This window comes from Dermochelys coriacea, chromosome 1 (assembly GCF_009764565.3).
Source record: "Dermochelys coriacea isolate rDerCor1 chromosome 1, rDerCor1.pri.v4, whole genome shotgun sequence".
NCBI lineage: Eukaryota > Metazoa > Chordata > Testudines > Dermochelyidae > Dermochelys > Dermochelys coriacea.
In genome coordinates, this window is record NC_050068.2 from 111,053,950 (window position 1) to 111,076,962 (window position 23,013).

Consider the following 23,013-nt stretch of genomic DNA (forward strand, 5'->3'; position numbering starts at 1 on the left):
ATTCTGATTTAAAAGCTACCAAAGGAGTTTTTTGATCATGGTCTAATGAGAATTTAACTAAGCAATATTTTCTTGAAAAAAAATTACTAAATTTATATATGATTTTTGTGCATAAATTATAAGTCCACGACCCTTTCTTAAGTATCCATTGCTAAAAGCTGACATCTTGTGGGTTTCCATATTAAAGTCCTCATTCTGTCATCTGGTCTCACTAATTGTATTGCATTCTTTGAATTATTTTTATTCCCTTTCCTCTGTGTTAGAAACCAAACCCCCTATCATATGTTTAATACAATAAAAGTATTTAAACGCTATTTAATATTGTAATTTAATGTAGACTTATATTTTAACTTGCTTTAATATTTAAATCTTTAGTTAATTCAAATAAAATCTCATTGATATGTATTAAATATTAATTTCTTAGCCACCATGTGAATTTGGCACTTGATCTCAATCTGTCATTGAATTTAATTAACAGACCTAACTTTTAACTAATTTATTTATTCCCTATTCACATCACAATCAGCCAAAGTCAGTTTGCTAAAACATACTGCTGTTTTTGGTGTTTTAAAATAAAAAGCTTTATGTAATAAACACACAAGTGTAATGGGGCAGAGGTTTCATCAGACTAAAGACTTGTGAGTGATGAGCAGTAATCCAGGAACCTATGCTATTTGAACAATGCTCTCTACCTCAGGGGTTATTAACCTTTTTTCTTTCCGAGCTCCCTCCACCCCGAACATGTTATAAAAATTCCACCGCCCACCTGGTCACAACAACTGTTTTTCTTCATATAAAAGCCAGGCTGGCAGTGGGGGTACCAAGTGGGCAATTGCCCATGGCCCCAAGCCACAGGGAGCCCCCCCACAAAGCTACATTGTTCAGACTTTGGCATCCGCCCTGGGTGTCAGGGCTCAGGGCCCCAGGCCTCAGCCCCATGCAGTGGGGCTCTGGCTTTCTGCTCTGGGACCCAGCAAGTCTAATGCTGGCCCTGCTTGGTGGACCCCCTGAAACCTCCTTGCGGCCCCCCCGGCAGAGGGCCCCGGACTCCTGATTGAGAACCACTGCTCTACCTTATCTTTCCTGCCCTCCACCCAAAAAATAAACTCTTAACTTTCTGAGTAGTGTTTGATTAAAAACAAACTGTTAACAAAAACTGATGCTATTACAATAAGATATATTTTCATCAACAAGTGAAATGGCTCTCCCTCTGGAAGCAAGGTAATTGACAGACAAGAATTCTGAGTTATGTAATTAAAAAAACAACATATCTAGAGAGTGGTATTTTGCTAGCCAAATTACTCACTCGTATAGCAATAAAAAGATTTTTTTAGAATCTTTGTTAGAATTTTTGCAGCCCAAACAAATGACTAAGCGTTTTAAAACTAATACATTTGCATTCAAGTCACTAGTGACCGGATGTTTAGTGGCTTATGTGAAATGAGTTGATCTTAGTACAGTTCCTTGTGTTTACATCACAGAGGACTTTTTGTTGCAGTGACTGAGACTGAAGGTTGTACAATCTCTATGCCACTATAATAAAAATCGCGTATGGTAATATTGTACAATAATACTGTAATTGTCTGATTATGGTACCAGATATACACATCTCTAGTATTAGAGGCCAAACATTTTTTATTCACCCCTGATATGGCAGTAGTATATCATGTAAATTTAAAGCCAACTTATTATCTAAATTGTCCCTAAATTAGCACAAACGGTAATTGCCACTCAAGCCCCAATTCCTCTGCTGCTGATTCATATTCAGACACTACTGAAAGTGTTCCTTAGATGCTTGTTTAAAAAAACTGGTGAATTCTGTGGTATAGATGTGGGGACCCGCATGAAAGCTTATATTTTATATATAGCTTATATTTTACCAGTTTTAGGTTAAAAACTTCCCCAAGGCACAAATTCTTTTCCTTGTCCTTGGATGGTATTGCTGCCACCACCAAGTGATTCACACACAAATTCAGGAAAGGGTCACCTGGAGTCCCTATTCCCCCAAAATATCCCCCAAACCCCTTCACCCCCTTTCCTGGGGAGGCTTGAAAACAATATACTAACCAATTGGTTACAATCTGAGCACAGATCAAACCCTTTGGTTTTTAGGACACTGAAAATCAAGCAGGTTCTTAAAAGAATAATTTTATTTATTAAAAAAAAAAAAAAGAATCACACCTGCAAAATCAGGATGGAAGGTAACTTTACAGTTATATAAATAAAAAGATTTAAAACACAGAGGATTCCCCTCTGACTCTGCTTCCTAGTTTCATTCCTGTTTTGTAACTATCTCTTAGCATAAGGTGCCTCTTGAGGACAGTTAAATACCCTCTGCGTTTTTTGGGAGGGGGAGACTTTTGGGGGGTTTGGTTTTGTGGGGTTGCTGTGCCTTTTTTTTGTGAGGGAGGGGTGGAAAAAGGTGTAACTATTTTTTTGTGTACTAGGAAGAGGTTATCTAATAGGCCCCAAGTAAGACTACAGAAAAGTAGCTCACGACATAAAGGTTTCTCTCCCAGGATTGATTAACTTAGTGGGGGCACCCATGATGAGAAGAGTAACCAAGTGATTTACCTTCCTGATGAAGAGTCAGGCAGTAGAGCTGACCCTCCATTCTCTGCACCATGAAACTTACTAGAAACAATTTCAGTGGTAAGATAAATAGTTCTAAAGCATGAAAGAGAGGATATCCTTTAACCAAGCTGGGCAGGCGAAACAATCATATTACAATGTGATTGAATGTCCTGTGCTCCATATCTTCTTTTCCACTATAGCATCTAACCATCTTTATGACAACACATTTTTATGGACTAAAAGGTATAGCCAATTAATTGATTATACTTGCAGTTTGATATTAAGAATATTCAAGAGACTACATAACCAAACTCAGCCAAATTTATTATCTAAAGATAACACACTACGGTACATGAAAAAGTTAATACATCACCAATCCTGCCCAGGAACTGAAGTCTCGCAGTGTGTTCAGTTTGTCTTATACAGAGAATGTGCTTCCTAAATGCTCCCTTAAACTGGCCATCTTTTATAGCATGGCTGTTTACAAGTATCAGAGTACTTAAAGTTTAACAAGCCAGCTTTGTCTTTGGTGCCTCCTTGTACTTTCCCATCTTTCGTTTGAATATTAAATACCAAATGTTAAGGGGCATGAAGATACTCCCTAATACAAAGCATTCATAAATCTTTCATTATTTCCTTGTACTACATTGTACCTTTGTTTCATAACGCTCGTACATCTAGCTTTTGACAGTTTTTGTATTTGCTTAAGCCAAGTGCTTAAGGGCAGGGCATCATGGGATATATGCTGAAGCATAAATGAGCAAAAATAAGCAGTGTACAACTTAGCATAATTACCCAACACACACATGTATATGGTATTTATATAATAAATAGCTATTCATGTGGTGTATGTAAACATAATCTAAATGCACTGGCTAACACTATTTTGCTGCTTTTTTGCACTGGGTTAGAAAAGAAGTCTTAATAGAATTTTCTAGTTTTTTCAAAACACATGCATTTTAGAAAAATCTATAAATCCTGAACTATGATTCTATTTTACAACACCTTCTCCACTTTTTTTTTTTTTAAAGTATGTAAAAGTGCAGTTAACTTCACACAAACAGCCTCAACTAGGATCCCTTAACCTAGAACTATGAAGCATATCTATCCATTATATGGTCATCTTCAGTGTCTATTGAAACTTTCAATACCTTTTAATCATAGAGTGATTGTGTAGACTTGACCTTCCTTAGGGCTATCTTTTAACAATTTCTGATTTGGCAAAAGCAGACTGAGGCATTTCCCATAGTTCCAGGTGGGGGAGGTAATCTCTTTTATTGAACCAACACCTGTAGGTGACAGAGACAAGTTTTTGAGCTTTCACTAAGGTTGGTCCAATAAAATGTGTTACCTCACCCAACTTCTCTCTAATATCCTGGGACCAACATGGCTATAACAACACTGCATACAAAGATTCCATAGGTCATACAAAGAGTTACTACAGTGGTCCCCATATAAATGCCCCCTCGTGCCTGCCAGGGCATTTATGTGCGCCCACCTAGTGCCTAGCAGGGGAGAGAAGCCGCGGCCCTGTGTCTGCCGGGGACAGAGAACTCTGGGGCTGCAGGCTGCAGTCACCCGTGTTCTCTGTCCCCGGCAGGTGTGGGGCCGCAGCTTCTCTCCATGCTGCCCAGAACTGCCCCCGCAAAAAAAAAAAAACCAAACAAAAAAACAAAACCACACCCCGCTTGGACTCTGCCGCCCTGTCGCATGTGCTGCCCCAGGCACGTGCTTGCTCTGCTGATATCTGGAGCTGGCCCTGTATGTGAGTATTCTTCCGCTGCACTGATACTTCTGTTTTCTTGTGCTTTGCAATTTATTATTTTTTGAACATTTTGCCCCAAAATGAGTTGTTCAACTAAAGGACAACGTACAAATTATTTCCACACAGAGTGGGAAGAATTCTATTGTTTTATTGAAAATAAAGGGAAATGTTTGCTTATTGTGCAGTGGTAGTGTTGCAGTGCTGAAAAAACTTAATGTCAAATGCCATTTCCAAACTAATCATGGCTCTTTTGACATTAGCCATCCACTTAAATCTGAGTTGAGAGAGAAGAGAATTAATCAACTCTAATCAAACCTATCTGCCCAGCAATCTGTTTTCACTAGACAAGTGGTAAAGTCTAAAAGTGCTACTATTGCTTTCTTTAAAATTGCAAATTGCTCTGCTTGCAAAGAAGAAAAAACCCTTTCAAGATATTGAATTGTTGAAGGAAGCATTTTTGACTGGTGTTGCTAGCCTGTTTCAAGGATTTCGTAACAAGCGTGAGATTTTGTCGGCAATACAAGACTTGCAGTTATCAAACAGGAGGATACATGTAATTTCAAGCGACATGAAAACTCAGCAAAAGGATGACTTGGAAATATGTGACTGGTTTTCACTGCAGTTCGATGAGTCGACAGATATATTGGATACAGCGCAGTTGGCAGTTATGGTGAGGATGGTATTTAGTGACTTCACCATAAAAGAAGAGTTACTAAAAGTATTGCCTATGAAAGGGTGAACAAAGGGTGAACACATCTATAATTTATTCAAATCATATGCAACATCAATTAGTATGCCACTACACAAGCTGTCACCACTGATGGGCCACCAGCAATGATGGGCAGCGCCAATGGATTCATTACACTCTGCAAGAAGAATGAATCCTTTTTGAACTTTGTCTTATCATTACATTATCCACCAAGAAGCTTTGTGCATCAAAGATCTTTCTTTTCAACTCGTCATGAATGCCATTATTAAAATAATTAACTCTCGATTCAAGCGAAACCTTTGCAACACCGACTTTTTAAGGCCCCGTTCGAAGATATTGATGATAAACAATCTGATCTGATCTTGCACACAAGTATGATGGCTGAGAAAAGGTAAAGTTCTTGTACGTTAAGCCTAATTGAAGGGATCAAAGAATTTCTGTAGTCCACAAATCAGAACTTCGAGCAACTAGAAGACTCCAGCTGGTTAATGGACTTGGCTTTTCTTGCTGACATCACTGACAAATTGAACATTTTAAATCTTGAGCTCTAGGGAAAAGACAAACATGTGGCTCAAATGATAGGTTCTGTAAAATCATTCAAAGCAAAACTGATCTTGTGGATGTCACATATGAAGACGAAGTCTCTGCATTTCGCAAGTATGAAGAAAATGGTATATGACAGTGATTTTAATCCATCACCATTTGTAATCCATATTCAAACACTTCTGGAACAATCTGAAAAGAGATTTCAACAGTTCACCATCATTGAGCCTGTAGTTTCCTTTCTTCCTTTCTTTTACTTGCCAAATGGAGGTAACAGAAATGGCTACATCAATTGCAAGTCTCATTCAAGTAAGAACAGAAGATGTGGAACTGGAGATTTTGGACCTTCAAAATGATAATGCTCTAATGTTACTGCGCAACTGATGAAAACTTTTGGAATCTGGTTGACAGAAAAAAGTTTCCTGCCTTAAAAAATGTATCATACAAAATAAAATCTTATTTCAGTTCCACTTATCTATGCAAAGTTCTGTTTTCAACAATGGACATCATAAAATCAAAATACAGATGCCCATCTTGACAATTGCTTACGAATGGAAATATCATCCTATACTCCTAACTACGAAAAATTGGCTGTAGAAATGCTGTACCAAAAATCACACTGACTTTATTAGAAAAACCAAGTGAATTAAACAAACCTATTTTCCATTAAATGCTGATGAGCATGTATGATTAACTTGTATTTAACTTTTTTTTTCATATTTGTTTGTTACTTGTAGCTGGATTTCAATAAGCAATACAAAGAATATTTTTTAATCATTACTGGCTATCTATGTTAAAGTAAGAATAATAAACGTTGAACTGCTGGTCCAAATATGTTTTACTTTTTTAAAAAATAAGATGAAAACTGTTTTATATCTATTTTGTAAAATTTTTCTTACACGTAGATAACAAAGAGCAAATTCACATGGTAAGGCGAAAGAGTAATTGCAGAATAATTTAATACCTTTTCCATGTAAAATTACCTTTTTATCATAGATTCATATTATGTAATATAAAATATGATTTTTGTACTATTTAATGTACAATTACAAAATAAGCTTAGAAAAAGTGTTGGTCCCCGCCCTACCCTTCTGAAAGCATGAATGTGCTATTGGCTGCAAAAGGGTTGGGGACCACTGAGTTAGTGTATCTCTATATCCAAACACCTTGATAATGTAAAATTAAATTATGGTACGATATGGAAAGTTCAAAGGTTATGTTGATGGAATATTGAGATATCGGCAATGTAGGAAACAAACTATAATATGAATGCTCTGTAGCTCACATTTCTAATATGCCACCTGTGCCTATAAATATCGTGTCTTTAAATGTAAAGCTAGAAGGGAAAAGGAAAGGCTGACAGAACTAAGGGGGGGCTCAGTTAAAAATTGTGATTTTTTTCTATAGCTTCCAATCTGGGGTGGTTGTGTTTTTATAAAGTGAAATCAATTTTTAAAATAAACCTTGGCTTTCTCCTGAGTTTTGGGAGCTGCTGCGAACCTCCTCTTAAGGGAGCTTTCTGGCTGAGGATGTGGCAGATACTTTCAGCTTTAACGTCAGGTTAAATATCAGGTTTCAGGGTAGCAGCCGTGTTACTCCGTATTCGCAAAAAGAAAAGGAGGACTTGTGGCACCTTAGAGACTAACAAATTTATTAGAGCATAAGCTTTCGTGAGCTACAGGCTCACTTCATCGGATGCATTTACATCCATTCATTTGCATTCATCGAATGCAAATCCGATGAAGTGAGCCTGTAGCTCACGAAAACGTATGCTCTAATACATTTGTTAAATACCAGGTTCCCCTTCTGAGCCCTAGGGTTAGTCAATAACCAGAACCCTGCAGGTCGTTTCCAAGAAGAAGAGACAGCGTGGACGTCCACTGCTCTTAGGACAGACTCTGGTTGAGCTACAAGGACGGTAGCTAAGCGCCCGACTCCCCCGGCCCCAAACAGGAGCCCCACGTCCTCGCTCGCAATTCCCGCTGCATCGCTGCAGCCAGCCCGCCTCCCCCAACGCTCTCGGGCTCACGCACGGGGGTTTCTTACCGACGTCTTCGCTCCCCGCCGCTCCGAGCCATTTATAACCAGCCCCCCCCCGGTGGCACCCTCGCCGCGCGCGCGCGAGCGCGGGCCAGCCCGGCCGGGGCCCCTGTTGTTTCAACTGTCTCACTCCACCCAGGAGCCTAACTGCTGCCCGAGGGCGCCCCCGGCCTCACTCCGACGGGGCCCGGCCCCGAGCAGCCGCCTGCGACCGGAGCTGGGAGCCCGCGGCGGTTTTAGTCCGGCCGCGGCACGGGCTGCACGGGCCCGGGCGGAGTTTTGCTGGGTGGGTCGGTCCCGCCCTGTCAGCAGCGCCCGCCCCCGGCTCCGGCCCCCGCCCCAGCCCGGGAGCGTTACACAGCGGCCCAGGCTCCTGGGCCCGGGGGTGGCCGCCCCCGTTCGCCCCCCCACAGGGACTCTGACGTCAGCGGGCGGACGCTGGTCCCTTCCTCGCGCCCAACAGGCGCCGCCGGCTGCGCTGACGGAGCCAAGCGGAGCCGCCGAGTCCACTGCCCGCGCGGGGCCGAGCGAGGTGGAACACGGGACGACACAGAGGCACCGAAGGGGGGAGGGGGGGGGCGGGTTGTACCACGTGGGTTCCGCGGTGGTCCCTGACCAGCCTGGGAAGCCGGCCAAGACCGAGGAGGAGGGGCCTCTTCCCCGCCATCTCGTATCCTCTCGCGATAGCCTCCCCGCCCCCTCCCTCTGGCGGCCGAATCACGTGACGCCATGGGCGGGTACGTCAGCAGTCATATGACCGGGCGAAGCTGGGAAAGGGGGAGGGCGTCTCTCGTGCTCGGGGGGAGCCGTAGCTGTTGAGCGGAGCCTCTCCTGCGCTTCCTGCCCTACGCGGCTCCCTCATGGCTCGGATCGGCCGCGGGCTGCCCCTGGCCGCTGTGCTGCTCGGTAAGAGGTGTCGGGCCCGGCCGCGCCGCTTCGCCCGTCCCGGGAGGGGCCCCGATCTTCGGGCCTCGCCGTTCGCCGACGCGGCCTTGCCCCGGCTTTCCTGGCTGCCTATGCCGGGGGCTCCGGGCCCGCCCCGCGCTGGGGCCGCGGCCTGGGGCCGGCCTGTGTCAGGTGGGCGCGTCTGGCCGCGGCGCTGTGTCCTCGCCAGCGGCTGCCCAGAGCGGGGCCGGGCTGTGACAAGCGGCGGGGGGGCGGCGCAGCCTGCTTGGGGGGGAGGGTCAGCGCCTTGTCCAAACCCGTCCCGTTTCCTTCAGCCCCGTGTAATGTGAGAGGGGCTTGTGGTGTCCGGCCAGAGGAGTGTGGGCTGGATGCGGGGCGCTCTTCCTGCTCCGCACTGAAAATCTCCCGTGCTCTGATCTTGCTTCCCTCCGCTGTTTTCTATTTTAATGTTAAAAGAAAAGGAGTACTTGTGGCACCTTAGAGACTAACAAATTTATTAGAGCATAAGCTTTCGTGAGCTACAGCTCACTTCATCGGATGCATTGTTGTAACTTTAAACTTGTTCGGGTTCAGGTTTCTTGGAAAGATGCTCAGCCTTGTGTGGTGGTCTTGGATTTGCCAGCTAAACGTACACTACAGTTTAAGGTTTCAGAGTAGCAGCCGTGTTAGTCTGTATTCGCAAAAAGAAAAGGAGGACTTGTGGCACCTTAGAGACTAACAAATTTATTAGAGCATAAGCTTTCGTGAGCTACAGCTCACTTCATCGGATGCTGTAGCTCACGAAAGCTTATGCTCTAATAAATTTGTTAGTCTCTAAGGTGCCACAAGTACTCCTTTTCTTTTTACAGTTTAAGGGCAAGCTTCTTTCCTAAGGGGGAGTGGGAGGTGAGTCCTCGATGGACCCTGTCCCTGGAGGCTAGGCATACCAGGTGGAACTCCTGATACCATCTCCTTTGTAAAAAGAAAAGGAGTACCCGTGGCACCTTAGAGACTAACAAATTTATTAGAGCATAAGCTCACGAAAGCTTATGCTCTAATAAATTTGTTAGTCTCTAAGGTGCCACGGGTACTCCTTTTCTTTTTGCAAATACAGACTAACACGGCTGCTACTCTGAAACCCATCTCCTTTGTGTTCCCTGGGCCAGGAAATGAGAGGCTGAGGCGCAAACTTGGAAGCAATGTAGCAATACCCACCAGAGCTCCCCTGCATGAGAGAAATTCTTTGGACATACACAGTCAGATTGCAGCCTTTTATGTCATTTGGCCCTTAGTTGTCTTCAAATCAAATATCTAGGGAACTTGACTGCACTACAAAGTTCTACTGCCTGAATATGGCTGTGAACCATTAAGTTAAATGACATGGTGTTGACAACTTTAATGGTCAGTGTAAATAGGACAAATCTAGTCAATGTTGTGTTTGTAACACATTCAGAGTGTCACCAATGCATTGATATCTGGCTGATTCTGCAGACAGATGAAACAGTAGCTCTCAGGTGTAGTGAACTTTCCCATTCATTTTAGGGGCTTGTTGTCTAATGTGACTATTTCAAATTACAACATTAGCTCCCTACTGAATACATTCAGCAAAAACAGGGGAGGGTGCAGTGGGAATGGAACTAAACTTCCATCCCTCAAATGTAGTTGCTACTGCTGAAATGTGGAGGGAAAACTTGCAGGGAGAGTAAAACTGAAATCAGTATCACTAAGTAAAGGATCCTCTATTGGATTTGGGGAAGCAGTGAAAGGAAAGGGTTTGTGAGGGCAACGTGGCCTAATTTTGGCTTTCCTGATGCATGTTGTAGGTGCTCCTTTCACCTAATTCCAGTCCAAGGTGCAACTTTGAACCTTGCCAGTGATGTATTGGCTCTCAGTTCTTGCATTGGATGTGCTGATTAAACATGGTAATCTAACAGTCACTTGCTGGAAAGCACTAACTCGCAAGGACAATAGAGGAGTTGTGCATAATCCAGACTAAAAGGCCAGTAAATACTTTTCAGACACAATAGATGTAAGAACTATGTCGTTAATCTATTTGTTTTTCTTTATAATGTGCATTGGTCATACTGGGGGACAATACAGGGATTCAGAGTGGTAGCCGTGTTAGTCTGTATCAGCAAAAATAACAAGGAGTCCTTGTGGCACCTTAGAGACTAACAAATTTATTTGGGCATAAGCTTTTGTGGGTTAGAACCCATTTCATCAAATGCATGGAGTGAAAATACAGGAGCAGGTATAAATACATGAAAGGATGGGGGTTGCTTTACCAAGTGTGAGGTCAGTCTTAATGAGAAATCTGTATTCAGGCCTCATCTGATGGTATCCAGTTTGTTAGGCTAGAAAGCTATTGTCATGGGTTCATAACTGTACAGATGGGCTGGAAACCAACACTGTAGAACTCTGGTGTTTGAAAACCAATGTTTGAATCTTGCAGTTTTGAGGGTTTTTTGAAAACTTAAGTTGCGGGGAACTTGTATGTGAATGTACTGTTGCTAATGGCTTGTTGAAGCATGCTGTTCTTGAGATAAAGATCCTGTATATAAGTTCACAATGTCCCCTAATATATCAAATCCTGATGAGCCATTCAGAGTGGACTTCTATAGTTTTTCTGGCTTCTGAAGAAACATAGTTCTGGGAGAATGTACTTGTCACAGTGAAAACTCTTGAAGGTGTAATAAAGTGCAGATGCTAAGTGGATCCTGCAATCCTTCTCGTCCAACTGAGATGTGCTTTCTAGATTTCTGTTCAAAGGCATCTGAGTTGTGGAGTTAAGGGTTTGGCCTTTGACCAGATGACCTTATTAAATTTTCATGGGATGCATGGCATTGATTACAAGTAGCACTACATGCTCTGCTGGTGAGTTAACTTGGTAAAAAAAAAAAACTGTTTTGATTGGGATGCTAATGCTAGGAGCTGAAAATAAACTGCTGAGGACATGTTTCCATGCCATGTTGGAGTAAGCCATCCAACCCAGGTCAACAGACCAGTGTTAATGGGGCTTACTCTAGAGCTTTACACTATGTCTCTTGCTCTGAAGCTTAGGGGTAGGGTTGGGCTTAAGAGCCTGAGCCCCAGCCCAAGATGCAACTTGAAAGTACTGTCTGTGTGGCTGGTTTTAGAGTGCTAGCCTGATCTCTCAACCCGAGATGCCTCGGGTAGCCCACAATGAAAATGCCAAGGTCCGGGCACGCTGCTAAAAGGAGAGCAGATTCTGCCAAAACTGGTGGTTAACGCTGTAGCTAGTCACCAACCAGCCACAAACTGCTCCTGAGCCCCCACACTGGTTATCAAGAAACAAAGCAAAATAAATCACACAGCCCCCTTTATTGCATTCCAGTTATCTGCTTCCCAATCAGCAAGTAAGAGCAAAGACTGGCCATACGGGGTCAGACCAAAGGTCCACCATCTAGCTCAATATCCTGTCTTCCAACAGTGGCCAATACCAGGTGCCCCAGAGGGAATAAACAGAACAGGGAATCATCAAGTGATCCATCCCCTGTCACCCATTCCCAACTTCTGGCAAACAGAGGCTAGGGACACATCCCTTCCCACCCTGGCTAATAGCCACTGATGGACCTATCCTCCATGAATTTATCTATTTCTTCTTTGAACCCTGTTATAGTCTTGGCCTTCACATCATCATAATACATGTCCAGTAAGGTGAAGAGTTATTTAAAACTCTACTTGTTGTACAAAATGTTCTTCTTATCCCCAAAAGGCAATCCACATTACCAGATCAATACTAGTCTGGATCTTACCCAAAATATGCTGCCAGCCAATCCTTTGGTATCTGAAACTAAAGGTTTTCTTATAAAACAAAGAGAAGAGAGTTGTTAAATGGTCAAAACAACAGGGTGGATTTGATTTAAATAACTAGTCAAGAAGACTCTATTTAATCGTGGATTTCTACATAAAAGTGCATTCTTGTTGGTTGTTATAACCTTAATACACATTCTTCACAACTCAGATAGATGTAGGTTTAATTTTTAGAAGGTACACACTAGACATTTTTAAAGTGATCTATTTTGACAACTTTTCAGATTAATTTTATAGCTATATCAGAAAATGAATGATTGTTTGGTTATTTCATTTATCAGAGGTAATCGGAGCAGATAGTTCACCTCCCAATGACTTCATAAATATCTCCAATTCAACAGGTTAATCATTTTAATATTTGGAGGATTTTCTTGCCATCCTGTATGAGGAGGAGAACATCACCAGACAGACATTTTAAATTGTTATTTAACTAAAATAACAACCTTATGTATTCTGGATTTTTTTCTTCAACAGCAAACATATAATTTACCAAAGCAAGCATATGAATTTAATTAAACATTCAGGTTTTTTAAAATCAGGTTTGTTTTTGTTAAAATTGTTTTAACTAAAATAATGAAATATTAACCCACACACACACACAAATTAACTCTACTATGTCAACCAGATCAACATGAAAAACTTAATATTGGTTTCTGCAGCTAAGTTAGTCGTCTTCACCTTCATTTTCCTGTTTGTTCATAATCTGGAAAAGAAAAGCAAGATTTCCTGCTTTTTCAGGTCCCACACGATTTCCCAATTTGGAATGAATTAGTCCAAAGGAAGAAAATATTCTTTCTACACCGGCAGAAGAAGCTACTGCAGTTAAGAGTGAGATTATCACTTCAACAGTCTCTGAATCCAAGTGCTTAAGAGACTTCCAACAGTTCACTGGTGTGACTTTCTTTAAAACATCAGCAAACATATATTTCTTGAATCGTATTTATTTCCAAACTGGGTCTGTTTTATGGCCTGCTGCCATTATAGGTTTTCCCTTCTAGTGAGTGAATCGTATGGTAGATCTCAAATCAATAAAGGCTACACTCAGACCTCGGGGCTTCTGGAATATGCTGCTCAAACAGTTTCACTTTTGTTTCTACTGCCTGTCCTTCCTTTCTCATATTTATCACCAGATTTCTTCTCCTTGTCTAGATCTGTTCTACCCCAACAACCTTCTGTTCATTGAACTTTTGGAAACTTTGCACTTTTAGAGAGAGATAAGGCATTGACTCTGTACACAAATTTGCAGAGGGACAATAGGGTGAGGTCTGTTATTTCTCACCTCTATTTATTTATTTTAAAAACATTTTTGATGTTAACTAGATATCTGAAGACACAAATCCACAGTTTGAGAACTGCAAAACCAAGCACCTGTGATGGTATCTTCTAGACGGAGCACTGAGTCCCATTGGGTAGATAGGTTAACATAAATCTATACATAAGCCCCTGGAATCCGATAAGATTGGGTACCTAATCCATGAACCATTAGGTTTTGTAAATGAGTTCTTTCTTAAACATTGCATAAATATATTCTCTCATACTATAGAACTAGAATTTATAATCCCTGTTCCATGATGAGAGATCTTTGACCTATAATGTATCTTAATTAAAACTCTTTATATTGGATTTTTTAGAAAAATGCTTTGAGGGAAAAAACCTATTTACATTTTTTTATAAATCATTGATTTTTATCCACCCTGCAAAGCAGTCAAATACATACATATGACATCAGAGTTGTTAGCAGCACCAGTGAGTTTGCTGACTCTTTGAAACACATCCACATGGATGGGTCTGTCAGTCCTTTGTTAAAGCTTCAGTTTGTAGAGAAGTTACTCCAGAGGTGAGAAGCAGGATAGAACACACAATGGAGAAGTTGCAGCTGCCTGTTTTTTATATCCTTGCCATTTGCCTTATACATTGTCCCAAACACAAACTCATAGCACATGGGCATGGAAAAGCATTTGGAGTCTGTCTATAGACATGTCCCTACATGTTGTCCTGCTGACTCATAGGTGTAACCCTGCCTTTTTTCAATGGGCTCATTATACACCTGATTCTTTCATCGGCTATTAAGCAGGCTAGATACTGCTGATGTGACTCTGTCTGGGAGCATCACCCAGAAACACAGCATAAGTTTGATATATAAATATACCACACATAATCAGGTTTATGTATGTATTGTGAGTTATGAATATCATATTTAGCCAATCATAACTTTTCCACTGATGCCTTACATGGCATATCTTGTAAGATTCATTGAAATTTTGTAATACTGATAGCAATAATATTATAAATGGTCACCTATATTCCATGCAATGTCACACTGGGCTGGGAGGCTTGCTGAAAAATGCTGCATAGATGTACCCTGAAAAGACACAATGCATAAAACTGTAGAAAAGTTACCTTGCTAGAGAGGCAACTAGCATTTTTTTTCAGCTAAACTATATGCCCAGATTTTGATGGGATTATGGCTGTTTCTGGTACTAAAGATGCACACTTTTCCAGTAGCTATTTTAATTTTAACTACTGTCATGTGTATTTTTTCCTACCGGGTCGCATATAATTATTTTTAAATGATCAGTAGATTCAGAGATCGGTGTCGTGACCAATTCTGCTTAAGCATGTAAAAGAGTCCACTGCCAACCATAAGACCACAAAGCTTAGTACCACTTTTAAAACCTATCTGAATGCTTCATTGCACCATCTTTATACTGATTTGTACATGTATTTCAAACTACTCTTTTATTCATTTTGAGGAGACTTCAGTGTGCCAAACATGATTTTTATACCATGCATTTTTTTATGCTTTTGCTTAGTACCTTGGAGGCATGTCTATAGTTGAAATAGCCTTGGTTGTGGTGTGGATCACAAGCTGAGGATGATTGTATTTTTATTTTTTTTTCTCCTTTGCTCAGCTTTTATACCGTTCATTGGCAATGAATAACGTAGTACTGACAGCCTACCTTTTAATGAAAATGTAACAAGTGTAGTAGCACTCCTTCCCTTTGATCCTAGAACATATCACATTTGCAGCTGAAACATTCCACAATCTGTTTCAGAGTAATGTTAGTCTGTGTCCGCAAAAAGAAAAGGAGGACTTGTGGCACCTTGGAGACTAACAAATTTATTTGAGCATAAGCTTTCGTGAGCTACAGCTCACTTCACTCGACTCCTCCTTTTCTTATTCCACAATCTGTAATCCATAAGAAACAGACAATCTTTGGCATTCAGGCTTGGGCATAGCAATCTGCGTTTTCATCAAGTAAAAGAAAAATAATTAAGGGTATTAAAATTCAGTTCATTTCTAGTTTGGTCAGATGGCCTTTTCTAAACAGCCATCTTAAAAAGAGTACTTACATGGGAAGTGAACTGCAAATATATTGTGTGGGAAGGCATGCATAATTTCTGTACGAAGGCTGAAGATGCACCAGATTGTTTTGTTTAGATTAGAATGTGAAGATGGTTCACTGAACCAGTTTGGTCTGCACCTCTTCTGTTATCTGTTTTTCTGAGGACACTTTTCTGTTGAGTTCGCTATCAGCCCTGAGTCTGAGGGTATTCCCCCACCCTATCCCAAAGAAAAAATGTTATTGTGGGCTATCAACCGGACAAACATTTTTCATTATTTTTCTGCTCTTTTAGAGAGAGAATCCTGGTGTAAACTCTTGAATCGAAACTCAAGTTTCTGATACCAAATGAAACTTGATGTAACTTCACAATGGCTTGTCAAACCACACAGGCAGCTGCTAAATGGCCTTTTTCTTGTTTTATTTAAGCTGGAAACATTGAGTGAGTAAACATTGTAGCAGACTTTGACCTTGTCTTTATAGTGAACTTGAGAGCTAAGCATCTACATAAATATTCCCCCATAACTGATCTGAAACATTTATTACACTAACATTCTTGAAAATCACAAGTCAAAATTAAAAATGGAATCCTTTGTAAAACTTGCACTGCATGTTGCTATTCCGCATGAATTCTGCCCTGCCTCTGTGGCAAGAATACATTTCTTTAGCTCTATATGGAGTATGATGTAGCCCTTTCTGCTTTTTTTACCTTGTGGCTAATAGTTTGGTTATCTTAGGGTAAAACACTTTTGGAGAGTATTTACACTAGCCTTTACAAACTGGCTATCAATTAACTCATGGTGGAAGTCTAATATAGACTGCTAATTATTGGCATCTTTATCTAACATGACTGTGACAAATATAGCAAAGAAAACCCTACATTCAATATTCTATTCACATTTAATATATCCTGTATCACTTTAAATTGAGTTTGGAAGACCAAATACCTATTAGCATCAGTACACCACTTAGGATTTCACAGTTACTCATCCTTTCTCAGGAGGGAAGCCTGACCAGGCTGGGTGCTGCAGCGAATTCTCTTGTCCTCCTGGAATAAGGGGAGTCTTTCATAGTGGGGTTTTTTAAAACTTGCTCTGACTCTTTAGGCTCATCTACAGCAGAGAGAAAAAAGATGTTGCCGCTGCTGCTTCAGGCAACTGCAATGACTGCAAAATACTTGTCTGTCCTAATGCAACACAAATAGGGTCCGGGTATCATTGTTACATCTCAGGGCAAGTCTTAACAAAGCTTGCACCTGCATTGGCCCACTGCATTCACTGTAACACCAGTGTGGACTGGAACAGGTGTTACAGCTGCACCAGTGCAGTTGGTCTCTCCCTCCCACTCACTGTTCTTTTTGAGTCCGAAGGCAGTTGACGTGGCTCTACCGTTGTTGTTTCCTGCTGTCCTTCGTGTGTTTCCTCTTCTCCTCCCCCCCAGCTGGGAAAAAAAAAAGGTGGAGAGAGTTAAACTCATAACTTCATATATGCTTGTATTGATTCTAACTTGCATGTCACAAAACATCAAACCTAACCAGGAACTGTTCTGCTCTCATCTCCTGAGAAACGGGAGAGTTAACAAATGCACATTAAACACCTTCTTAAAATAAATCTTGCTGTTTGTTTGTTTGTTTGTCCCATGATCCAGATACTGCTGTTCTCTCACGTAGCTCTCTCCTCTCTCCTCAATCCTCTAACAAAGGGTGTGTACTGGATATGCCCCTGGGATGCTATTATGGGGGGAGGGATTTGGAGGACCTGGAATTAATTCCTCTAGGGGGAGCTCTTCTCTCAACTCTTGTCTGGACCACTTCCCTGTCTGGATGTAGGAGGGAATGTTAATTCAGCTGTAAAATGGGGTCCTAGACTGCAGGCCCTAGTCAACCATTGAAGTGACTGGGTTGCAGACTCTAACCCACAACCAGAAGTACAATAAGACAGACAAAAAATCAAACCAAATTCCTTACCTCCTTGGAGCACTGTTCTACCAATAAGCACCACACCACTTGGCGATATGCCCAGGGCCCACAGTCTGTCTGGCAGAAGGTGGCGGCAACTTCCTGCTATGCTCAAGCCATAGTATCTCCATACACAGCTCTTGCATGGTGGAAAGCAAATGTTAACAGATCCAAATAACATACTGCCAATTCTCCACCAGCTCCAGAGAGCTGTACAGAAGTTATAGGACAGGCACCAACTTACACAGGTTGTGTTGTGGCAAGTATTGTGTGGGCAGTGCTTTCATTGGCACACAGACTTGGCTTATGGCTATGGCATGCTGAACCATTGCAAGGTCATAGTATTCTGGCAATGTTTAGCTACACTACTCTGAAATAGTGCCTCTTTCCATAGCATAAAGACCTTAAGTGACACCTGTAACAAGACTGTCATAATGTAGTGAAACCAATTACAATGTGAGTTTTGAGTTGAGGTGGATTCTGGTGGCTAATCCCCTTCCTCCCCCATAAAAAGCATGAAACCCCAGCTGCACAGACTATGTGAATTCAAGATAAACAAAACTACATGACATGAACTCTAGCTCTCTTAAAAACTAATCTGCTGGCTTGAGGTCTCTGTGTACCAGGCAGAACTCTAGAATCATGGAACAACCCTTAATAATGAAACTGCAGCACCAGAGTAAATCATTAACTCCTGCAGGCAGCAATCTGGGCACTTTTCTTTGGGAACAGATGCATGATCCAGATCTCAAGATGCTTTTGAAAAGACCCTGGAATCTTTTTATTTACTTATTATTATTTTCTCCGGAGTCCGACCCTTGACTGTCTGGAGTCTGGACCGTGACCAAAAAAAAATTGACTACCTCTGGCATACACTGTAACAACTGAAAACATGTTTCAACAAACATTTCAGTTTCAGTAAGCGCTAAACACTATTTTTTTTCTCGCTTAAAAAACCTGCTCTCTGTCAGAGGCAGGATATTGAATGTAGTGCACCCAATCTGGACGGGTAAATCCTATGTTACTTGCATCTATAAAAGGTTGTAATATTTGAAGCTTTCTCTGAGGGTGGAGAAAAGGGAAATCCTGACATTCTATTTGAGCATCAAGTGAAAGATACTTAGCAGTGAGAAGTTGCACAACTAATATTGTTTCTCCTAGTGAATTGCCTGGTGGCCTGTGTCTCCACGTGATTATTTTGTATTTAACAGGGAACTGAAATGGTAACTTGTAACATAATACTCCACCAGTGTGTTAACTTTGAGTCCTAGCATAACAAAGGCAGTTCTGGAAATAAAGGCTTCTTTAGTAAAAGATTCAACATACACATGGAAACAAAGACTTCAGGTAGAAATAGAATTTGTACTGCTTTATTCCAATAGGCAACTGGTCAACAGGTAAAGATTCACAACTGGGCCTTCAGAAAATCATTCATATTTATCACTTGCATGTTTACCTGCATTGTTACAATTTCTTGAGTATTGTATATATCCAGCTGTGGGGTAAATCAGTCTTTAAAATTACAATGTCTTTGAATCCATTTTACGTGCCTCAAAGCTGTATCCACCTTGCTCTGTACAGTAGTAGCAGTGCAATAAAAAATATTTCCCATGGAAATCACTGGCCTCTCTTCACTGTCTGTGATAGTGATAAGATTACTCTTTAAATAGTAGTCTCTAGGGCTATTTAATTGTATACCCTGAAAGTAACCACCAACTTTATGGAACCAATGCTCTATTAGTTACAAATTGCAGCAGTCTTATTTGGAGGTGTCAGCTATTAAACTGAAAGTCAGAAGTAAATTGCTTAAAGTAAACAGGAAAAAATAAAGGTCTGCTGAATTAGCCTGTACTACAGTAATCACAAGCAGTGCTGTAATTTTATAGTATTCCTTAATGAGATACGTTAAGTAAGGCTCAGTTCTATAATAGAACTTCTTCCTAGCACTGACTCATTGCAATACATTGATGTGGGTATGGATGTACGGTCTCTCCTTTGGCATTCTGACAGCTTACAAATTCTCTTACATCTTGTAGATGGGCTGAGACTGTCTCCTGCTCGAAGCCGTTACAATCTGTACTGAAACTGTTTCCACAAACAGCTTCTTCCTTGCAGACTCAAGGGACTTGAGGCTGCCTTATTTTGGTTTCTTGACTGTTTTTTTCCTAACTCTCCTCCTTTCTGACTTGTCCTTTTTGGCATGTTCTCTGCTCTCCCCTCTCGTGTTCTCCTGTCACTGATCATCTTGTACATCACTGTGCCCCTTCAATGACCTAATCAGCTCCCATAGTCTTGAGCCTACACTGTCTACCCTCAACCTGCTTCAGACTTCTTCCCCATGTCTATGCTTGCATAGCCTTCTGGATGTCCTGTTAATTCCCTAAATTAAACCCAACAAAAGCTGAACTGTACTTTCCCTCCTAAACTAGCTTGCCTCCTCACTTCATCAATAACTCCACTGTCTTCTGTCAGTCTTGTTATGCTGGAGTTATTCTTTCCTTCTCAGTAAATCTAGTCACTTCCTAACACTTCCCATGGGTTCTCACTGGTTAAAATGCTGATTAATGGCATAGCATGAACTCTTACAGGGGCTACAGTAAACTGCTCTTCTCCTGTAACTTTCTCCTCCTACCTTGACATCACCTAGCAACTAAAATAATCCTCTTGCCACTTTTTAGCAGTTAAGCCTCCCCCTTTTGGCCTCTCATTCCTCTTTGCTTAAAAATCAGACTCCTTATCTTTGCTAAGGTTCCACTCTTGTCTCATCTTCCACTCTTTGGTTCTGAACTTTCATCTTTTGGGGCTGTCTCCTTTCATTGTTGCTTCCTTCATCTTCAACTCTGACATTCATGCCTCTCTTCACATTGCTCTCCTTTGGCCTGGAATGACATCTTTCCAGTGTGCCAAGCCTTCTCTCTCCCTGCAATCTCGTATCAAACCCCATTGCTTTCCACTGCTGGCTGCTTCTGTTCCTGTGCCACCTGATCTTAATTCTAATAGCATCATGTTTGTTTAAAGGCTAGAATTCCAGCAGTCTGACTATGCATCTCAGTGGCACCTAAATATACTGTAGATTGTCAACCCATAATTCTTCACTCTTTTCATTTGTAGCTCTCAAAGCACTTTCCAAGTATGGGCAAACCCCAGTATCCCTGTTTTACAGATGGGCATCCTGAGGTATAATTTAAATATAATGCTGGATCCTCAGCTAATGTAAACCTGAGTTGTTTCATAGCGTTCAATGGAGCCACATAGAATTGGTCAACTTTTTCCCCAAAAATGCAGCTTTTTGACTAAAACTTTCATGGAAAAGCCTCCAATTTGGTCAAATCTTCCTGATTTAATTGAAAAACTGAATGTTCGTTTGTTTAAAAAACTCCTAGTTTTTGGGAGCCAAAAAAAGTTTATGAAAATCGAGTAGTCCCTGGTTATGGCTTTCATAGGAAAAATGTTTCTCCCCCAAAGTTCCCTGTAAAGGCGCACACAATCCTATGGAAAAATTGGCACTTCTCAACCAGCAGCAGAGCTGCACTGAATTCTAACAGCTAAGGATCTGGCTTTTAATATTATAAAATCCTGGGTACTCTCTGGCAGGCTGGACCTAAATCCTATGGCAAGACTCCTTGCTCTCTTTTAACACTCCAATGTAGAAAACTGAAATATCTGACAGTTTCCAAATTTTTTTTTTAATGGAAGCTTTTTAATTCAAGTGTGGAAACAATCCAGTATTCCTGGTTTAGTCAGCTTATTTGAAGCAGCCCCCATCTTTTTACCATGTTTAACTACAAGGAAAAAAAATCTGGTGCACAAACCTGCATCATGGCTATTAGGGAAAGCTGGATTTGGATAGCTTGCTCTTTTGGTATTTAGGAAAGTGGGGAAGCAGTTTAGCTTTTTGGTACCTAGGAAGTTTTTGATACTGGGGGAGGGAATGGATTCCTTGTTGACTGGGTCAGAAGTGACTAAAACTCTGAAGCTGGAATTCATATGCCTGACTCTGACTTCTTTCATAGAAACATCTGGCCACACCCCAAAATTATGAACAAGCCCACTAGCTGGATGTTTCTGTTACAATCAGCAGTTGACTAGTTAATAGGTCGTCTGGCTTCAGTGTTAAGGGCTGCCTCCATTCCCATTTCAGAATATCTGCAATGTTGGGGAGATAATGTTGCAAATGTTACTCCTGGGGAAATTCTGTGCCACTGCGCATACCAAATTGGTACAGAAATTAATATTGTGGATGCAGAATTTTCTTTTCTCTCCCACTGAAAAGGGCTACAGAACTGCTGGCCGCCACTAGGGGCTGCTGGACCCAGATCACAAATAGAAAACACAGCTGGAGGGTTCCTGGGAGCTGCAGTTCCTCGCATGCCCTGAAGGAAGGAAGGAAGCAGCATGCATGAAACTTAGTACAAACCCAGGACACTGCATCAGGCTCTTTCTCCCTGTGGATCCCTGGGGGTTAGGAGGTGTGGGTGACTGGGCTGAGGGAGGCCCTGTGGATGGGCTCTTGGGGATATGGGGTGCAGGTAGGAGTCCTGGTGGCAGTGCTTTGTAGGAGGAAGGGGCATTGGGGGGTGATCCCCACAGTTGGGCTGTGGTGGGGAAGGGGTGTGGGTGTCTAGGCTCTGGAGGGTGTAGGGTGAGTGTCTAGGCTGTGGTGGGCCCTGAGGCTGGGCTCTGGGGTAGGAGGAGGTACAAGTGTCTGGGCTGGGGGGTAGGTGGTACAGGTATGTGTGTCCTGTCTGTCTTCCCCCCGCCCCCCCGGGCCTCTGAGGGGGAGGAGGCAGAGAAACGGGTTTCTTTAATGCTCTACTCCTGTGGGAATTTTTTTGTCTATATTGTTAGACGTGGTTGCTGACAGATGTTTTGAAATTATGTAATCATGCCAGTTTCAATTATTTTGGTAGTGTTTTGAAAAAATATGCAGAATTTTAAACATGCACAGAATTTTTAAATTTTTTTGGTTTCGAATTCCCCCAGGAGTAAAATGTGAGCCCTGTGCAGTGCTACTTTCAAAATCACAAGAGTTTAGGTACTACCTCAAAGTGATGTTTTGTGCTTGAACCCTGATTGTGGAATCATGGAATAATGGAGATCCTGAAATATAAACACAGCTTACAAAACTCTACAAAAACTATCAATATTCAGAGTGATCAAAGGCAACTAAACAGTGTCCTTCACCGTGCCAGTCCTGACTGTGTGCCAAGTCATGTTGATGACACTTGCAAAATAGTCATCGTGGTGAGATGGAATCAGATTGCTGCTTGGCTGTGTGTAGGTGCCTGGCTTTATCCCCACAGCTTTCCCATCATGGGTGGGGAAGGGAAGGAGAGTGATGGATTTCTTTTTTGTCAAGGGC

General features: G+C 41.7%; 1 protein-coding gene and 2 long non-coding RNA genes across 7 annotated transcripts in view; 1 reads left to right on the forward strand and 2 right to left on the reverse strand.

Annotated features, from left to right (window-relative positions):
- Positions 1-2,877: 2,877 nt before the first annotated feature.
- On the reverse strand, positions 2,878-8,163 carry LOC119855599. Its single transcript, XR_005292975.2, has 2 exons — positions 7,638-8,163; positions 2,878-5,783 (listed from the first exon to the last, which is right to left on the reverse strand). It is a non-coding gene; the product is annotated as an uncharacterized LOC119855599 (long non-coding RNA).
- The window catches only part of LAMP1 (lysosomal associated membrane protein 1), a 32,672-nt gene continuing 17,752 nt past the window's right edge, over positions 8,094-23,013 (forward strand). Inside the window, exon 1 of one of the 2 annotated variants that reach the window (XM_038401926.2) lies at positions 8,094-8,537. In XM_038401926.2, coding sequence (XP_038257854.1) covers positions 8,492-8,537 — 46 coding nt within the window. In that variant the 5' untranslated portion in view covers positions 8,094-8,491. Of the gene's footprint in view, positions 8,538-10,377; positions 10,439-23,013 lie in introns of those variants that run through there. The other variant, XM_043506158.1, reaches the window with a different exon arrangement.
- On the reverse strand, positions 12,852-22,299 carry LOC119855603. 4 transcript variants are annotated; one of them, XR_006278307.1, is made up of 4 exons: positions 17,661-22,299; positions 16,642-17,134; positions 14,649-14,712; positions 12,852-13,053 (listed from the first exon to the last, which is right to left on the reverse strand). It is a non-coding gene; the product is annotated as an uncharacterized LOC119855603 (long non-coding RNA). The 4 variants fall into 4 exon arrangements; XR_006278303.1 differs by having other exon boundaries at positions 14,649-17,134; XR_006278295.1 differs by lacking the exon at positions 12,852-13,053 and having other exon boundaries at positions 14,022-16,806; positions 17,044-17,134.